Raw genomic sequence first — 19108 nt, 5'->3', positions numbered from 1 at the left:
AACGCGGCAAGGTCTGATTCATGAGTATGTTTCGATTGCTGTAGTCTGTAGGAAAAAATTGTCGAGAGTCAAATGGGATATGACGTAGTTAGTCTGAAAAGTCAGTATTTATAACTTCAAGCAGGCAGAGGTCAAAGCAATACACCCCCTACCTTTTGGGTGTCTTTAATTTTCTAAAGTCAGCAATGTCGATTCTTCATCTCTACCCTTGCTGGGATATTTATGTACGGTCTCCCAAAACTGCATCGTGCGGTCCGCAAGCAACTTAGGTAATGAGGTCCCACTTGTGTAGGTGACAGCACATTTGCATACACAAATTTCAGCATTTGTATATAGATTGCACATTTGCACCCGTCGCACATTCGCAACTGTGGACATTTGCATTCGTGGTTATAAACATCTCCGTACATTTTTTCCCACAGTCATTTTCAACAAACGAATATTTGTGTTTCTGACAAAACTTTATTTCTTTATTAAATATATATAAATTGAAAATCACGATCGCTTACAAATACTAAGAATAATCTGGATTACGGTAGCCACATTTTTATTGCTATTATATGTTATAATCCTATCCCACATCAGCCTTTGTTACCATAATTTTCTTCTCACGTAATAACGCATACGTTCTAAAAAATCTTACATTCCCTCTACCGCGGGGTTTGGTTAGTATATATTCGCTGGCCAGTATATCGTATTGAAACTAGCGACAAAAACACATGCATCTCGTCAGATTCAACTGACTAACCGAACATGCAAATCGTCCTGCGACAGCGAATAATAGTTTCACGACATATGCGCTTGTTTTGCATTGTTCCATCATAACAGTATCTACCATGCTTTCCACCTGTTTCGCTTGAGCGAAATTGATGTGTGGAAATCTAATTTAATTACCTACAGGTTTGCATTCAACATTCAGCTATAACTTATAACATTCCGATGTCCATCACCCGGAGGTGGGCAGGTTACATTGAAGCTTTGTTTACTGCGGCCCGTTGGGTGATCCAATCTGGCCCGCCCCTGGTTCACACCATTCTCTTTCATATTTTAGATAAATGGCGCCTATTTATAATTATGTGTCGTTACGAGACTAATTTCTATGTCTGTTCCTCCATTCTTACAACCTTTTTATAGCGCATCTTATTTCTAGCGCTCCTTGGCTCATATTTATTCGAAGTCACGCGCACCCGCGAAAGCAAAATGTTATGATAGCTATCAAGTATCAACCATATAGATTTTAGTTCTATAATACCGGTATATCATCTAGTTTTCTAAACGCCTCAGAAAGATTTTCTTTAATTAGTGCAATTTCCTAATAGGATCCTTTTATAACATTATCTTTTAAGTAAACAGCGATATACTACGCTGTCCAAATATATATTCATGTGTCGCTACGGTGTTTACCTTCCTCACCCCAGCAGCAATAAGCCTCCACTATCGCATTTTCAAATAAATATTATAAAATAGATTAGGCGTCGGACTCGTTTGGCTTTGCGATGTCATCCGATTACTATGTTCATGAAAAATACCATCTCAACCGGTCAAAAACGGCATTCCGCTGTTCTATCTATATCAACCATTATATAATACTCGAATATTACTCTTACTCAAAATCTTCACCTCCAATTTCAAGAGCGCATGCGTAAGTCTGGTCTAAACTGACCCAAGTGGAAAATTATTGAAATGCGGAAATAACTTTTTCCTGAAACACAAATATTTGTAGTTGAACATGACCATGAGTGCAACCGTCTGCTGGTGCAAATATCCGTGGCCGTGTTCATCCAATGTTTCGCTCTGAATTAGGCTCTTCACAATCGACTACAAAAGTATGGTCTTACTCTTGACCTGCATGTGGATAATGGAAAAAGGTAACGCAGAGTTTTTTTTTAAACAAGTTTCACTGATGTATGCCGAGGTGGGAAGACGACCTGTAATGAAATGAAACAGGTTCAGCCGTGCGATATTTTTGCATATATATATATATATATATATATATCAAAGTTATCTTTTACAACAGTTGTCCGCCTGGTAGTTCATAAGAATGGTCTCGGAGACGTGGCACATTATGCTAAATAAGCTTTGGGAATACGCTTGCCACTTCACCTTTGATTACCCTTCGTGGGTTGGCAGCAAGAAAGTAACATGCAAAACAATGAAATCGAAGTAATCTTTACAACGATGCTTGGATATCTTTTTGAGGGGTTGGATAAATTGCAATCGTCACATTATTGGTAACTCAATAATCAACGCAGATTTGATTGGTCATCATTACAAAAATAAACGGAGAAATTGATCATTCAAATTCAGATAAAAATAGAACATTCCTATATTATTTTATTTATTCTTTAATTATTGATTAATCCACATTGTGGAAACATTAAAAAAAAAAAAAAAAAAGAACACTGGTTTCGTTATGGAGGAAGGAAGCCGTAACCAACCAGCGGTTACGTGACCCACCCAACGGCGGCGAGGAGTCCAGCAATCCTCTCGCACATAACCATCCATCCCTGCATGGGATTCGAGTTTGCCAACCTACGCATGGCCATTTTGAAGAAGAGCCTAAACCATGTGCAAAAAAAAAAACAGATCCTGAACGACGCGCGTCGTAGGTGTGCTCGTTTTATAAATTCAAAAGTAAAAAAAGATTTCATTGTTCATTGTCGGCTTTTCAAAAATCAGACCACTTACGGCACAAAGAACCAATTGTGGAAAAAATTGTTGTGTGTTATTAGTGTATGGACAGGGATAGCACCTCATAATCATAATGAGCGCAATCTGAAAGATGTCGGAGGTACTCAACTTCGTACACATTTCCGCATGTTTGTAGTAAAACTCTTGAGCCTCTTACTATATTTTATGTATTCTGGTTCTCTCGGGCAACTTGCGTAAAGAAACTGAAACTAGTTCATAAATTTACTAGACAGCAGCAATACCCACAATTGAGTGCGATAATCCATAGCATGCTGATTCACAATTTGTGTGGTTGGTTCAAATTTACAAACCTTAAAATTTCATTATACCTCCAGGCATTGCAGCAATTTAAGGTATATTCAGCTTTGCTAAGCTAAATCATAAAATCACTAAATTTGATTTTATACTTATACATATAACACATTTTAATGATTGCTTGAAAGTGCTTCACCTTAAAAATATAACCTAAATCAGGCACTATCAGATGCTGATTCATTATCTTCTTATGGGCAGTTTTATTCGCAAGTGTTCTCTAAAAAACTTTTACAATGTGGATAAATAACACCATATACTTTCAATTCTCTTGTGGTTAATAATAATGCAGTTGCATTCACACTACCTAGCAAAGTTATAATCTATATATATTAAAGCCATAGACAAAAGCTGTAAATATTGCAGCAAATTTTAAGAAAAACATAGTGGCCTTGAAATCAGATACTGAGAATAAAGACAAGTGTAAATTGCAGATCATAAAATGATTTTATAATGAAATTGTTACAACTGGAACATGGAATTAAATGTCCATCAATATTGTTGGAGTCCGACTGAGATACCCATTTTTCAAACTGCACACCCACAGAATCAAAATTCAGAATTAAATGGTGACAATCAAAGTTAAAATTTCTAACAAAACTCAAAAAGCTTCAGGTTGACTAAGCATTCACAGCAGCTAGATAACTTAAGAATGCTTGCAAACAACAAAGTTTGATTTTCTTGGGATTCCCAGCTGACATCAAAATTCACCTCAACCTAGAGACAAAGCAGAATTTTCATTAGCCCAGAGTTGGGAGTCGGAGTTGAATGTATTGGCATTCAGAGTCAGGTTTATATTTCTTCCGATTTCACAGCCCCGCTTTCATTCAATATCAGATTTAGCTTTAAAAAAATTACACCTATACCAACATTTGTATTCAGCTTCTTCCAGTATTTGATTCCCTTTTAGTGCCAAATGATACTTTTATCACCACCCCTTTCAATATAGAACAGTAATAGTTATATTTATCGCACCTTATCAGCTATACCACTCAAGAAATAAAAGAGAGAATGAGCACATCAATAAAAATATCAATATCCAAACTCTGAACCCAGCATTGTTTTTTATCGCCTCCCGCAGTTCCTCATTACCACCTTTGATATTTTCAGTACTTTCAATAACTTTTTCTGATATTATTTCAATGTCTCCTTCCTGTTGCAAAACTTGTTCACTAAAAATTTCCTGTAACCGAGTAATTTCAACAACCTTTCCCTCGATTGCACGCACTTCATCAACCATGCTATTCATGTCATTGAATAACAGAACATTTTCTTGTTCCAATGCTGCAGCTTCAGTCTCAGAAAAATCATCTTCATCACTCTCTTCATAATTGAATTTGCTTTCAAATTTTATAGCTGGACGTTCTGTATTGTTTGAATGATCTGGATCCTGTGTCAAAGCTTTCTTATGTGTTTCCGGATTATGCAAACGTGAAATGCGTTTTTTGTCAACCACTAATTTAACTCTGATTGCTCTTTGTTCACTGTAGATTTTACATACAGACTTTAGGTGATTTTGTATTGAAGCAAGTACAAGTTGCCTATGGGTGCATTGTTGATCAGATATATTGTCTTGTTCGACGTTTTGCTGCATCACTGTAATGGCATCATTACATTTCTTAATAATATTCTGAGCTTCCTCATCAATTTTGTCTCTTTCATGATCACTCATTGGCTGTGACGCAAGGCCTACTGCTTGATGAGAATTTATATACGCAATGCGGTGTTGCAGTAAAAAATCCCGCAATTTTGATATAGACTGGACAATGTCATTGGCCTTCTTATTAAAATCAGATTTTCTCCTTTTATAAGCATGTAAATCCAGAGATGGTTTCTTCAGTACGGTATTATCTAGAATACTATTTTCTTTTCTAATATCACGAATTGCTTTCTTAAAATCATTCGTACGATCCATGAAGTTTATATGCATTATGATCCAAGTTTAATTGTCCAACTAAAACTCTATAAAATTTGGTTAAAGATATACATATTAGTTAAATAAATGTCAGAGGTTTCTATAAAACATATGCTGATATTTCCTATCTAGTCCAGATGTGATCGATCCTGAAAACTATGCCAAAACAAACAACGTCAAAAATGTGACAAAAAGTCCTATTTTGACATGCTTTTTCACAAATAAATGACTTAAAAATAATCAGATTGACAAACTAGAACAGATCGTCTTGAAGATATGAACTTCATTGGACCATTCAGATTGAAAAATGCTGAAGCCACTAGGTGACTTCTTGAACACTATAGTAGTAGTAGAATAGACTACAGCTATTTGAGGCTAGAATGAATGATTCAAAGATCTGATTTTTCTTCAATTCAACATTTATGCTTTGATGGGTTTACAGACTTTTCACCCCTAATATCTTTCCGATTACGAGGTGGCGTTTGAAAATAATCTATAAATTCCCAAATATCATTGTGTATTTATTAACAACTCCTAAAGTGAACAAAACCAGAACTCAAACAGTCTTGTCAGTTTGTGGTCTCAAAAAGTCTGTACCATTTCAAGCAGGTTTTGCAAAACTTCCTGTTAGACAATTTATAGATCGCTCATGTACCGGTACCCCTAAAATTTTCTAATATTTAGGATGCTAAGCTTAACTTGCTCTGATGTACCATACAAATATTTTTTCTATATCTAGGCAACGCATTACCGGTACATTCCCCCAAAATTTATAAGTATGAGTTTATTTCGACTCCATAATCAGCAAAACAATAAAATGAATGGTAAAAATAAATAAATAAAAACTGATTATGAAATCAGGAGAGCGAACAAAACCTTAGATAAGGTTTAAAACGTACAGAATGTATATAAGATGGAAGGTTTTGCCAAGAAGATGTGGTACGTGTTCACTCACCTAAAATATTTGAAACATTTCACACACGCTCACACACAACCATATAGAAGTTATTAAGTAAAGGGAACATGAAAAATTACATACTGGTAGTTAATAAAAAATAAATAAATAAAAATTACTTGCCACACCATATTAATAAATTTATCATGATTGCCACTGCCAAATTGATCAATTTTATAAATGGGAGTGAACAGTAAAGATAAACTTTTATAAAAAAATATATTGTCAAGCTGATTATAGATGGAGTCAAATGCCAAAATGCCCAACCAAAGTTGCCAGAATTGGGTACATGAAGAGGTGGGCTAGACCAGTGATTCCCAAAGTGGGCGATATCGCCCCCCGGTGGGCGAAAACGATACAGAGGGGGACGAAAAAGTCGAAGGGGGCGATAGGGGGGCGATTTCGCGAAATCCGTTTTTGCTCTTCGCATCGTGCACTTAATTCTGTACTCTGTGTGCATTCGCAGGCTTGAATCACGTGGTCGATTATCACGCTCGAAAGGATTGCTGGACTCGTCTCCGCAGTAAGGTACGGTAGTTGGCGTATCCCAGTGGTCGGCAAAATACGGCCGGAGTAAAAAAATCTGTACCGGGACGATTCACTGAATAGACCTATCCCCGACCTTTGCCCGCGGAAAATTCTTCCTATATACTTTACCATTTTAAAATTCTCGGTGCTTATTTTAAGAGTGTTTGGGAGTACATATTTGTGCGAACAATTTTTTTCGAAAATGGAGACATTACAAAGAACAAGCGAAGAACTGGGATTAGTGATGCCCATTTGGAAAATGTTCCAATCTTGGCGTCGTAAAGCTATCAAGCGTGATGCAGCAACATGACAGTGTCACATTAAATGTCATTGTAATAATTTTTTGATAAGACGACTGAGTTGAGTTCGCGAGCGACATAAAATTTGCCGACCCCTGGGCCGTAGTCGATAGTCGGTCACAGTTTTTTTTCACATCCGAGTCCATGAATCCAAAAACAAATAGCTGATTAATTCTATGGACTGGTGATAGGGCTGTAGGCCGTGGTAGGATAAGGAATCGGGGATGAATTTTACCGAAGTGTTTTGGTGCAGGTCATCAGGCTGTAGGAATGAATGAGATGTACGAAAATCATTATTATAACTTTGGGAAAATTAACTTTGCTTTCATTAATTTAATGTGAAATGGGGTGAATTTACGGGGGGTGAAATGCTATAAGGCAAGAGTACACGGTGGTATTTGAGGAGGTAGAACCCTGGATTCTTTCATTTCCGACCTATTATATGGTGAAAAAGGGTTTTTGAGCCGTGCTACTATTGTCATCAAAACAACGAAATCGCCTTTCCATCAGTAAACTGGGTAATTTCAGATATGATAAAAAATTTGCTGAAGAACACCGAGCTCATTCATCTCATTAAATAACACTATAAACTATGATTTGTCTTCTTATTTGGTCTGTAATATATTCGTTTCTGACTTTACATTTTTTTTGTAGTGCTGGGGGGCGATGAAGTTGTATAAACTACTTTAGGGGGGCGATGGTCAGAAAAGTTTGGGAACCACTGGGCTAGACCATAGGTTCTCAAAGTGCTCCGTACGGAGCCCCAGGGCTCCGCGAGAGAAACCCAGGGGCTCCGCGAGCTATCGGATTACTTTTCAAAATACTGACTAGTTTTGTAACTGTTCTAATAAGAAGCAATAACAGCTTTGATAAAATCTGACAACAAAATAGCCTCGAAATATGGCAAAGAGGCGGAATTAAAAAATGACATTATTTATAAGCAGGAGCGCAGCCAGGATTATTAAGAGGGTGGTGGTTCAAAATTGGAATCGGAAATTTCCGCGCAACATTCTTCGCGATTAAAAAAAACGGATAACGAGATTTCTATTGCGTAAAATATTTAATCCATGACCGATGCGAGCATTTAACGAACAATTGAAATTTATTTTATTGCATTCGGCTCCGTCGGTAGTTTCAGAATGAAAAAAAAGGTACATCGCGGAGCGCGCACAATTGATTGCGTGCGGCTCCGTCGGTAGTTTCATAATGGGGGAAAAGGTACATCGCGCGCACCATTGACTCTGTTTCGATTTCGCAGTTACTACGATGAAAACCTAACATAACACCAATTTTTGTGATTTACAATGTCTATAAATACGTTTTCAATCTGAGGTGAGTCTGCTGAAACCAAACCTGTGATCTTCCATTTTAAGTTTTAGTCTTATTATTTTAGAATGCCGCTTTTCAATCAAGAAATTTGAGTTGCGGATTTATCTCTTTATTAATTATTATTTTTAGCATTTCGTAACGATGACTATAATATGGTAACATGTTTTTCACATTGAACTCATAATTCCCCACGAGAACAAAAAAGCGAATAACGTCGTCATTGTGTAACTATACATGTATATATATGCCGAGGGAAATTTTTGATTTAGGGAGAATAAACACCGGCGTAAAGATGTTAAAAGATTCAAAGACACGCCATGCTGACGAAAAAAATCGGCGATTGTAACAAAATGCAATTGCGCACGTTATTAGCGGCCTTTTAAGTCTTCCAAAAATGTCAAAAGGGAAAAGTTTCGACCCCTTATTTATTAACATGTTTGTCAAGTGTCAAATTTACAGCTTTAGTGTATATATAATTTATGTTTGAAATTTAGATTTATGTATGACTTGTATTAACCCTAAGGTTCAGCATTTAAATTAAGTAAAGTACTTTTAACTTGCTCAGGAATATTAATCTGAAAGTAACAACTTTAACATTTATTTTGGGGCTCCGTGAATAATAGTCAACCTTTCCAAGGGCTCCGCAACACCAAAAGTTTGAGAACCCCTGGGCTAGATCACTTCATTGCCCAAACTAGAGCCTATTATTGCCAAATTATAGTCCAGATTGCAATAAGTATTCAAATCTATCAGTAACTTTATAAGTATGAGTAATTATAATTAATTAAGGTAGAAAGACAGGGTATAGGAATATGTTGGTTGCTAAGGTTATAAGGTTTTTTTTTTTTCATTCTTAGATATTGACTTCTGCAAGGATAAAGGAATTAGGAATAAAGGAATTAGTATTGTTATTTCACAGGATCATTTCTTCATTTAATTATTGTGGCGTAATAGATGTCAATTCAAGTTTGTCGTGGATGAGACATCAGCTTGCAAATTTTGTTGTTGTAGACACTATTTATATTCAATAAACTAGCCATTGTATTGATCATCACAGAACGACCTGAAAAACAGAAAATAAATCTGCGAGTAGGATATTCAAGGGTTACATATTTGGAAACAGCACTACCCTACACTTTTGTTTAGAATTAATTATTATTTCGAGTAGATATTGATTATTAGTTATCTATCTATAAAACGCTAGTTCAAAGACCAGAGTTGAAATATGGTTGGGACACAGGGTGAATTCCTCGCAAACCATGCAGAAACTCTCAAACCACACTGACCATTCGTATGTTGGCCTTCACATTAACTTCACAGCAGAACCTCAACCTTTCGAGTAGATATTTATTATTAGTTATCTATCTATAAAACGCTAGTTCAAAGACCAGAGTTGAAATATGGTTGGGACACAGGGTGAATTCCTCGCAAACCATGCAGAAACTCTCAAACCACACTGAACCATTCGTATGTTGGCCTTCACATTAACTTCACAGCAGAACCTCAACCTAGGATAAAATTTTGTATACACACAAAACAAATCATAGAATACCACAACAAATTAAAATGAAGGGGAGAATCCAATATATCTCCACTGGTCACCTAATTACAATAATAGGTACAGGAGCTAAACTATACGGTCTACAACCCTCATAAGGTATCACACCACCCATATAGAAACAAAGACCATGCATGTGTAATGTCAAAAATCCAACGTTAAGCAAAAAGGGAACATGCGCATGCAGATGTCAGAGTGTAAACAGCCATTTGAAAAATAAACAAATAAAATAATTTGCTGTGCATGCTACAGAACCCGACACACCAACATTAGATGTAGAACAGGTGGAGAGAGATTAACTGCCGGCTCAACAACAATCAGCAGCTGCAGGGGCAATAGCAATATTGTAGCTGTTTAATATTTTCATGAAAATAAGTATGTGCAAGTGAAGAGTGTCCCAACTTTCTATCATGGTCATTCATGAAGGTTAAATATTTTTTGTGTCCGAGCTATCAAAACGTTGTAGCTAATTACATACGAAAGAGTATATATATCAGTGTGGTTATGGAAAAATAACTTTTAATATTTGGATACCAAGTACGACTTAACTTGTTTCAGAAATGATTTTTTGGATTTTAATGACTTCAAATTCAAGGGGAGAGAGTTCCATAGCTTAGGTCCATTATAGCATAGGGCATGCTGGCTCACAGATTTACTCATAAGCGGTATAAATAAATTGGAATTACTTCTTCGATTGGAGGTGGTTTTGGTTAGTATGTCGTCAAAGCAGTTTGACAATGAATTGTCATGAAAATCATAAACAATTGATAATACTTCAAATTTCATTATGTCTTCAACCTTGAGTATATTTAGCGATTTATAGAAATGATTTACGCTTTCACGTTTACCTTTCCTAAAGACAATTCTTAAAAAATTATTACAAATGCTTTGCAATTTCGAGACAAATCTTTTATTACCATGGAGCCAGACTGAGCTACAATATCGGATATGACTTAGTAGTAGAGATTGAATTTGCTTAAAATTTTAGAACTAGTCTAATTATTCCAGTTTAACACAAAAAAGCTTATTGATTAGCAAGTCAGTAAGCACTGATCAAAGCACACAAAATGCTTCATAGCAATGTTATCCAAAACAAACACCACAAACACCGCACAATGGCGCGGCGGTGTGGCTCAACGGGCCACCGCACCTCTAATTACTCTGCGTGGGTTCGCAGGTTCGAATCCCATGCAGGGATGGATGGTTATGTGCGAGAGGATTGCTGAACTCCTCGCCGTCGTTGGGTGGTTCACGTAACCGCTGGTCGGTTACGGCTTCCTCCACCACCAAGTCCATGCTTCCGAAAAAAACAAACGATATAACTAATCCCATACCCGACTTGGAATGGTAACCGGACGAGAGGCTTTGGTTCGCCATATGGATAAGCCGTCTTATCGGCTTTCCTCTCCCCCGGGAGAAATATGTAAATCCTATCCAATGGACCTTTCCCTGAGCATCGACTTCCTTGTTCACTTTGTGACATTGGCCAATCAGCAAAATGCAAAAAGTGACGTAACAATGCCACCTTTTCGCATTCGCTCAGACACTTTTCTCACTCAGACAGATTTTCAAGCGTGGTTGTAAAATACCTCGTTTTCGCGTTTTTGAACTCTATTCGTTATTTTTCAGTTGTGTTTTGGAAACTTAAATATAAATCAGATAATTTAAAGATCACTCTGTCTTCCTAGGAGTTTTAATTAAATTGCAGTAATAAAAATTAGTTTAGAACAGATTGTTTTATGCGATGAATCATAATGATGGTTTGAAACACATACTCCATTTTACAAGCGCCAACTCGCAAAAGCACTCCTAAAATAGCCCCGAAAATTTTGCAATGGTAAAGTATAGGAAGAATTTTCGGGGGGTTAAAGGTCGGGGAAAGGTCCATAGAACTAACAATACATCAACTGAATCAAGGTCACTTTGTACTGAATAAGCCCGTCGCTGCCGTAGGGTGGTTCACATAACCGCTGTTCGATATACTGTTGAAGTCAGAAACATTAACTATTTTCAATAAAACAGTAAAATTTGTTGTACATTGAGGAGTTAAAAAATCGCTTTTCTATGGTTTGAAAAATTGACTCACCGTGAAGCTAATTCACGAGGCCCGGATTGTTTTGCCAAATGTGATAGAGCGATTTTTGTTGTGCTATATTTTAGCGGTCAGGTTAGGTATTGGCGGAATCATCTCAAAAATTCACTGAAGCTAAAGTTTTCAAGTTTCGTTGGGTAGTTCGAAAGTTAATAACGAAAAGCGAAAAATTTTTCGAAATTTTAAACCCTTATAATTATGAGAATTTTCTACGAAATTTTAAACTAAACACATATTTGTCATATTTACGCCAGAAGCTTTCTGTAAATGTCAAAATTATCTATCTAAGTCTAATTTTTGCATTTGGGGGTCAAATGTCACTAAAAAAACACTCGTTGGGAATCTGAATAATTCATTCCTGCACCAATTTAATGCAAAAATTACGTCTTTGCTATGAATAGTTTGACAGACATTTAGGTGAACCCTAATGAAAAATTGCCTATAAAAACCAAAAATCTGTCCAATTTTGAACCTGTAGGCCGCGAGCCGAGGCCCTGAAAAACGCCTAGAAAGTGAGTTTCGTAGCGCACATCAGGTAACTACCTGAAAATGATTTTAAAATTTTCCTTAAAAATTTGGTAACAAATATTGCCTTGTTCCCACTTCCAAAAGTTTTACGTTTTACGGAAAAGACGCTTTTACTACAAGAAATATGTGCTACGATCTGTCCTATATTCTCTACATTTCCGGCAATGAACAATGACTTCTGCAAGACGTAACAATTGAATCGAATCAGCTGTTAGCCAGAGAATGAATCTTAGTTATACTGCTCGATCTTGCGTTGAGTTGGGCAGCCTTTCCATAGTCCTGTTTAGTTATTATTAGTTAAGTTATGCTGAGACGTTGTTAAAAAGTATAAGTAAGTTATTAAACACTTGTAGATCCTTACCACGGATATGGGCCGTGAGACGAAGCCTTGAAAACGCCCAGAAATGGAGTTTCGTAGCGCACATCTGGTAACTAAATAAATTCCTCAGTTTTGTGTGAAAATGAACATACTGAACGCATTACAGCTTGTTCTACAATCCTGATGCGAAATTGAATACAAGAGGTTCCCGGAAATTCAATACTCATAAGTTTACAACACATACATAAGAACTATGCAATTCGAGAGCCCTACAGCACACTAACACAAATGTATTCCTGTAATGTTTTGCCTGACCAAAATCAGACTTCCTCATTCAATCATAATTTATTAGGTAGATTACGAAAAATATGGCATACATGTAACCAACAACAAAAAAATACTTTAATTGTGTAGCAGGAGTCGCGAGTGACCTCGAAAGGTCTTCAAGCAGCGACACCAACAACGATGATTCACATTAGCGAATAAATTTTATGTTATAACCACAAGCAGTTTACAACAAGAACAGCGTAAAAAGCTACATCCATTTTATAGAAGCTATCAAACGTATTTATTTTTAAGCAATGAAGTCACAAATTAACATCGTGAGCACTAAAACACAAATAAATCAGTTATTTCTCACTTAGAAACTTACCGGAAAAGTCAAGAAAATTAAATTAATGTACAATATGTACATAACATAGTGAACAGAAATATTACAACTAGTCTTTTTTTAGTTTATGTGGTTATGTATTTAAACAAAGGTAATATTATTTCTAGAAACAGGACTACGACACTAACAAATGTCCGAAAAAAAATAAAATAAATAAATGATACTTATTAAATCAACTGCAATATCTAATTCACTTTCTTCTGAATTGTTTTCGAAATCCACTATCTCGAAAATCGACTTTTGCTCTATAAGTGTACTGTGATTTTTGCAGTCGATACGAAAACAAAAATCTGTGCAATTTAAGTTAATTTTGGCACACTTGCATAACTTATTTTGACTATTTTTCTTACACTTGCAGTTTGCCAACTCAAGAACTGATTTGAGGGCCACATGCTTCTTTAGTGAATCATTGTTGGGCGGCAGAGTATAATCCTTATGTTTACCAGTGTTAAATAGACGTGCCCTGGTATCATTTACATTCTTCATATCCTCTTCATACAGTAAACAAACAAATTCCTCAGCTTTATTTATTAATGTCTCGTTAACCTCAAAAGATCTTCATAGTTGAGAAAAAAAATTGAAAACCTCAATGAAGTATCCAACATGAACATGAATTTGATGGGCAGTTCCAATTGCAGAAAAGTGCTAAAGTATTTCAATATGAACAGCCCATCTAAGCTGTTGCAACGATTATGATTCTCATATACCTTTAGGCTTCAAGACTTATTGTTTAATCCATTTTATAGCACTGATAGCAGCAGGGATCAGAACCTGCGTAAGGTCGGATTGGTGGAACATTGCCGTTTTCTTTTGTAGTACAGTATCTAAAATGAGGAAGAAAATCATATTTGGAACAGCATGAGTGTAAAAATACCACTAAATACTAACTAATACCTTGAATACATAACGTATTTCATCTGATGTACTCAATGAGCGTATATATGCTCATTGCATGTACTACAGTACAGCAGTGTTTGCATACCATTACTAGACTATATCTACACTAAATTTTGATATATCACAGTCTGAAATGACCTTTGAGAGTATGAGTATGGACTACGGTATAGACTATATTTTAAAACATCAACTGTCTGTCTACAACTTCATTTCTCACCTCTCAATCGTTTCCAATGCTCCTTTCTCTCCACTCCGGCATAACTTATCATTGCTTCCCAGGTTCTTGTCGACTCTATGAATTTAGATTTAGACCAACCGACATTAGTAAAATTGATTATTTTCTTTTTTTTCACACAACCGTGCATTACAGGAACAGTCATCAACTTCTATTCCCAAATATGCTGTGGCCGTAGTAAATATAGTAGTATAAGTCTGCTGAATAGTCAAGAAGAGTCATTAAATTAATCATAAACATTTCATGCAAGCCAGAAAATATCGTTGCTTGTGACATATTATTCTAGGTCTAGCCTTCCTTGGAGTTACCGCACCGTACCTATTTAACAACGTCTTATGAGCTAGTGCTCAACTAAAATTGCTATTCATGGTAAGGATATACATAGTTTACGTGTTTAATATCTTACTTATACTTTTCATTACCTCCTTAGAATAACTGAACTAATAATAACTGAAAAAAAACTATGGAAAGGCTACTCAACGCAAAAGCGAGCAGTAGTACATCTGATATTCATCCGACCACGGGGGGATCTACCCAACGGCCGGCAACCAACTTGCCTAATGTTAAACAGGTTCATGGACGCCATCTTGTGCCATATTTGGAAACGCGAAACAATGGAGTCTTATGGGAAATTTTCGTCGTGTTGTTGTACCGAATCGAATAAGTCCGCTGTTATAAGGGAAAATATGAAACTGAAGGGTGGATTTTGAACTTTAAGATATATGCTATCTAAATATATAACGCAATTAAGAATAAAAAATCATCTAATGCGTTAAATTTGACCACAAACACAGCGTAGAACCATTTTTGGTTCATAGTGATACGCCAATTTGAGGCTGTAAAATGTATCCGCAATAATCCTACAATGTCATTTGTTCTTCTAGCGCAGCTTGGAGCTGAGCAGTAGGGCATTATGAAGCTTGACAGACGAAATATGTTAACCAGAAAATAAAAACGGCCATTGAAGCAAAGTTGGGTCGGCCGGTAATTTCGACGAATAAATACAACCTTTTATCTGTGACGTCAAAAGGAACGCCATTGTCAAATGGTTAATTATGACGATTAGAATGGCCAATTTACTTTGAAAGCAACTCGGACCGGTATACTTGTCTTCAAAAATCATTTAATGACCATAAATGTAATTTGGCCAACATGAAAGGATATAAGCATGTACGGCTAAGATTCTACTTCAAAACGCAACCTCCAAAATTTTTTCACCTAAAATATTAGTGAAAATAATAGGTATGTTTTAATAAGTGCGTTGGAACTTCTCAAAAGGCGCCGTGTTAAATTGCCGAGAACAATAGGCACAAGATGGCGTCCATTGTCTTAGAGTTGCCTCGCTTATATTATATACACGCTTTGGATCTACCTACAGCTGACTAATTTGATTGTTACGTCATGCAGAAGTCTGCGTGGTAACACATATTTATTGTGAAAAATGTAATAATTATGTTGTAAAAACATTGTTTGCATCTAGCAGTCAAAGATCGCAACAAAAACATTTATCGGGGATTTAAATATTTCAACTAAATAAACATCAGATTTTGAAAAATTAAGGAGGATATGCATATACAGCGCAAGTAAGAATGTCAAATGAATATTAGCCAGACCATAATGCAAAATAACCTTGTAACTTCAACTGACCTTGCATGATGTAGCTTTTAAGTTACGATTGGTAATGGTCGGTAGTATTCGCACTGTACTTTTAGACGTAATTTTATACGGAAAATCTACTTTTATCTATAGTTTTGTGATAATACTATAATCCGTTGTCGCTTTCTCAAAATGCGCTTTCAACGCAGGTCTTGATAGAGACTATTGTTGACCAACTAAGGACGAGCATGTAATAAAAACTTGCAGAAACGTCAAACGATAACTAGGTCAACGCAATAATTTTTTTAGGGAGTGGAAATAGTTGTTAGTTACCACTTTGTTTATGATTATGCCGAATCCTACAGCAGTCGCAGATCACGCGCTTTAGGATATCATCTAAAAAATGGAGAGGTAATTTTAGTGGTTTAGTGGTTCGCTAAAGAGGAGAATTGAGTTACCATTTGATTTTAAAAAAGTGACCACTGCGTCCGCAAAGGTCAGAAAATCGCAGTGACCTGGGGTTTGAATCTGATTATACAGCAGTACAGAGATGGTCTTAATACCAGCATAATAGCATACCAGTATTCGAAGATGTTTCAGATATTTGAACAACTCAAGAAAACAAATATTGTTAAATCTATTAAATTTCCCATTTAATTTCTATTTGTCCCAGAATAGTTACTTTTGCATCACCCATTCCTAACCAAGGCGAACCAGATTTGCGTAGAAATGACTCGCTCGCAATTGCTTTATTTCAACCATGCACGACCCAGATATGATTGAGGTTTAACAATACGGCAATAACAATTGAAATCACGTTGTTTCACGGTTTTGTTTTAAAATGTAGATTGTCTTTTTTCAATTGAAGTTTTTTTCTTTTGTCGTGGTCGTATTGCTACCTGAGCCAATCGGGTTTGGCGTTCGCAGCGTATCAGCTTTCCATCATATTATTACGCAATATTTTGAATAAGTTTTTTCAATGCAGGTGGGCATTATAGCATTGAGCCAGACATCGTAATTTTGGGGCAAGTGGCCAGAATTAGTGAAACCTACATGAAATTTCCAGCTTTTTGGTTATGCATTTTATTGGCACACATCATGCATGATAAGCTGCGAATATATCATGATAGTGGATTATCTGAAAAAGTTACTGTTTATTCACATTGGTAAGGAATGAACGGACATATGATATTGGAATTGCCAATTCGGTACATCTTCATCTGAAATATTGCCATTCTAATTGCAAAAGTGATATTACGTCATCGATATTGTTAAAATGTGATATATCTCAATACTTATCTCGGTATACAGTCTCATTTGTAAATCACTTGGCTTTTTTAATAAATTTATATTTAATTTCATGCATTGATTTTTAAACAAAAAATACTGAAATGATATAGTGATGCCTGGATTTACAAACGTATTGGCAAAGTTACTCGAACAGTTTCATATTTTGAAATTACTTCATGATTCTTCAGCATCTACAATAACTCTTGGACTATATTATCTTGTAACTATCTGTGTATCTACAACAATATGGAAGAATTTACTGAACTGCAAGATGTATCCTGACAGAGCCTGTCAAGCTGGGACGGTGCTGCAGAAACCGTCGATTATACCCGGAGAAAAAATTCCGGACGTCGGAGAAGAAGGTTTGTCAATTTTTAGTGGAAGTCAGAATGCAGTTAGACGCAAGATATATATCACCCTCTAATTACCCTAGAATTTTTAATCCCAAGTTAAAGCTTGACAAAGTACTGCAGTAATTTGCATCGTGCAGCACCTTTTAGATCTGGCCAGGCATGTCCGATTTCTATTGATTGACTTTTTTCACTCATATTTTATATTACCAGCAATATGGTCACAATAATGTGCGTTTTCAAGCATTCAGTTAATTGTATCAAAAGAGTTTTAATTCTCTAGCTATGATCAACCAAAGTTTTGATTATCAAAATAGCTGAACATTTGCTCTCTTCTACGTCGGCCATATTGGCATGCCAAAGACTGAAAGAGGCCATGTTATTCATATTCAGAAGGTGTAACACTTGAGGCAGGGGGAGTAGCCGTATATAAAGGACATCATAGTGGGCCAATTAAAGAAGAGTATCAGACGGATGCTAGTCTGTGGCAAAAGACATTCAGTCGTCGGAAGAATACCCTGCTCAACCAGGCCTGTCATTTTGTTGATATGCTGGGTTTTCTTAAATATATGTGTACACAAGTACGTTCACCGGGTTCTCAAAGTATAATGTCGGAATTCTGAAGGGCATGCATGGTAATTTGTATTCAAGTCGTGTTAAACTGGGGTATTTCAACACGTGGTATAGCACCGAGAAACCACTTCCTAATGCTGTAATTAGGGATGAGCACATACACTGGAATAACAAACGGTACAAAACATTGATATTGATACAGCATCATTTTATTATTAAATGTAAGAGTGCCGTGTGTTTAGTTAGGCACACTCGCTGAGAATAGCACGTCGCAATGCTCGCGTAAATTAGTGGTGTAAATGGCTAAATTAAACTTTTATCAATTATACCCAAGTATGGGTCAGCATGTTTATTCTACGCGAGCAAGACTCGTAAAATGAAAATGAGTTATTCGCTATTATTTTACTTTAAAACGGTAATAACATTGACAACTAAAGACGAGTTCATTTTCTGTTAAAAAATCTTTATTCTATGTTATTATCGTTATTTCGATGTCCAGACTTGGCCTTATTCAGCGTTTTGCACAACGCACTGTAATAGTTAGGTAAGATATGATTGATTGCCTTAATATGGGGCAAATTTCAATTTATCGTCGACTAAAATATCGTAGACATAATTGGTGGGATTCAAATTTTTTGTTAGCCGCCCCATCACAAACGTCATATTTTTCAGCCGGTTATGTTACAAAAAGTCATATTTTTTTAGCAATTAAACTGATTATTTTTAATAACTTTTATTGACAGTAATAATCGGTTCGCTGATCTCATAAAATTTCCTGAGACTGTTCTATAGAACAGGTGCGAACCGGCTGAATCCCACCACTGGTGGACACTCGACCAAACGTGAGGTATCTTCGACGATAGAGACTATGATAGTGTTTTGCGATATTTCTCCGTATTTCAAAAATAATAGTTAATAGCAAATAATGTGATAGCACCTGGCTACTGTATTTCCTCAATTTTCGGGAGAAG

General features: G+C 36.2%; 1 protein-coding gene across 1 annotated transcript; it reads right to left on the bottom strand.

Annotated features, from left to right (window-relative positions):
* Nucleotides 1–3182: 3182 nt before the first annotated feature.
* LOC120326821 (syntaxin-18-like) lies at nucleotides 3183–5177 on the bottom strand. The gene has a single exon (XM_039393168.2). It carries the CDS (start codon nucleotides 4931–4933, stop codon nucleotides 3983–3985), a length of 951 nt encoding a protein of 316 aa, XP_039249102.2. The 5' UTR covers nucleotides 4934–5177; the 3' UTR covers nucleotides 3183–3982.
* Nucleotides 5178–19108: the final 13931 nt, after the last annotated feature.

Source organism: Styela clava, chromosome 4 (assembly GCF_964204865.1).
Source record: "Styela clava chromosome 4, kaStyClav1.hap1.2, whole genome shotgun sequence".
Taxonomy (NCBI): domain Eukaryota; kingdom Metazoa; phylum Chordata; class Ascidiacea; order Stolidobranchia; family Styelidae; genus Styela; species Styela clava.
This window is presented reverse-complemented; position numbering and strand designations above follow the sequence as displayed.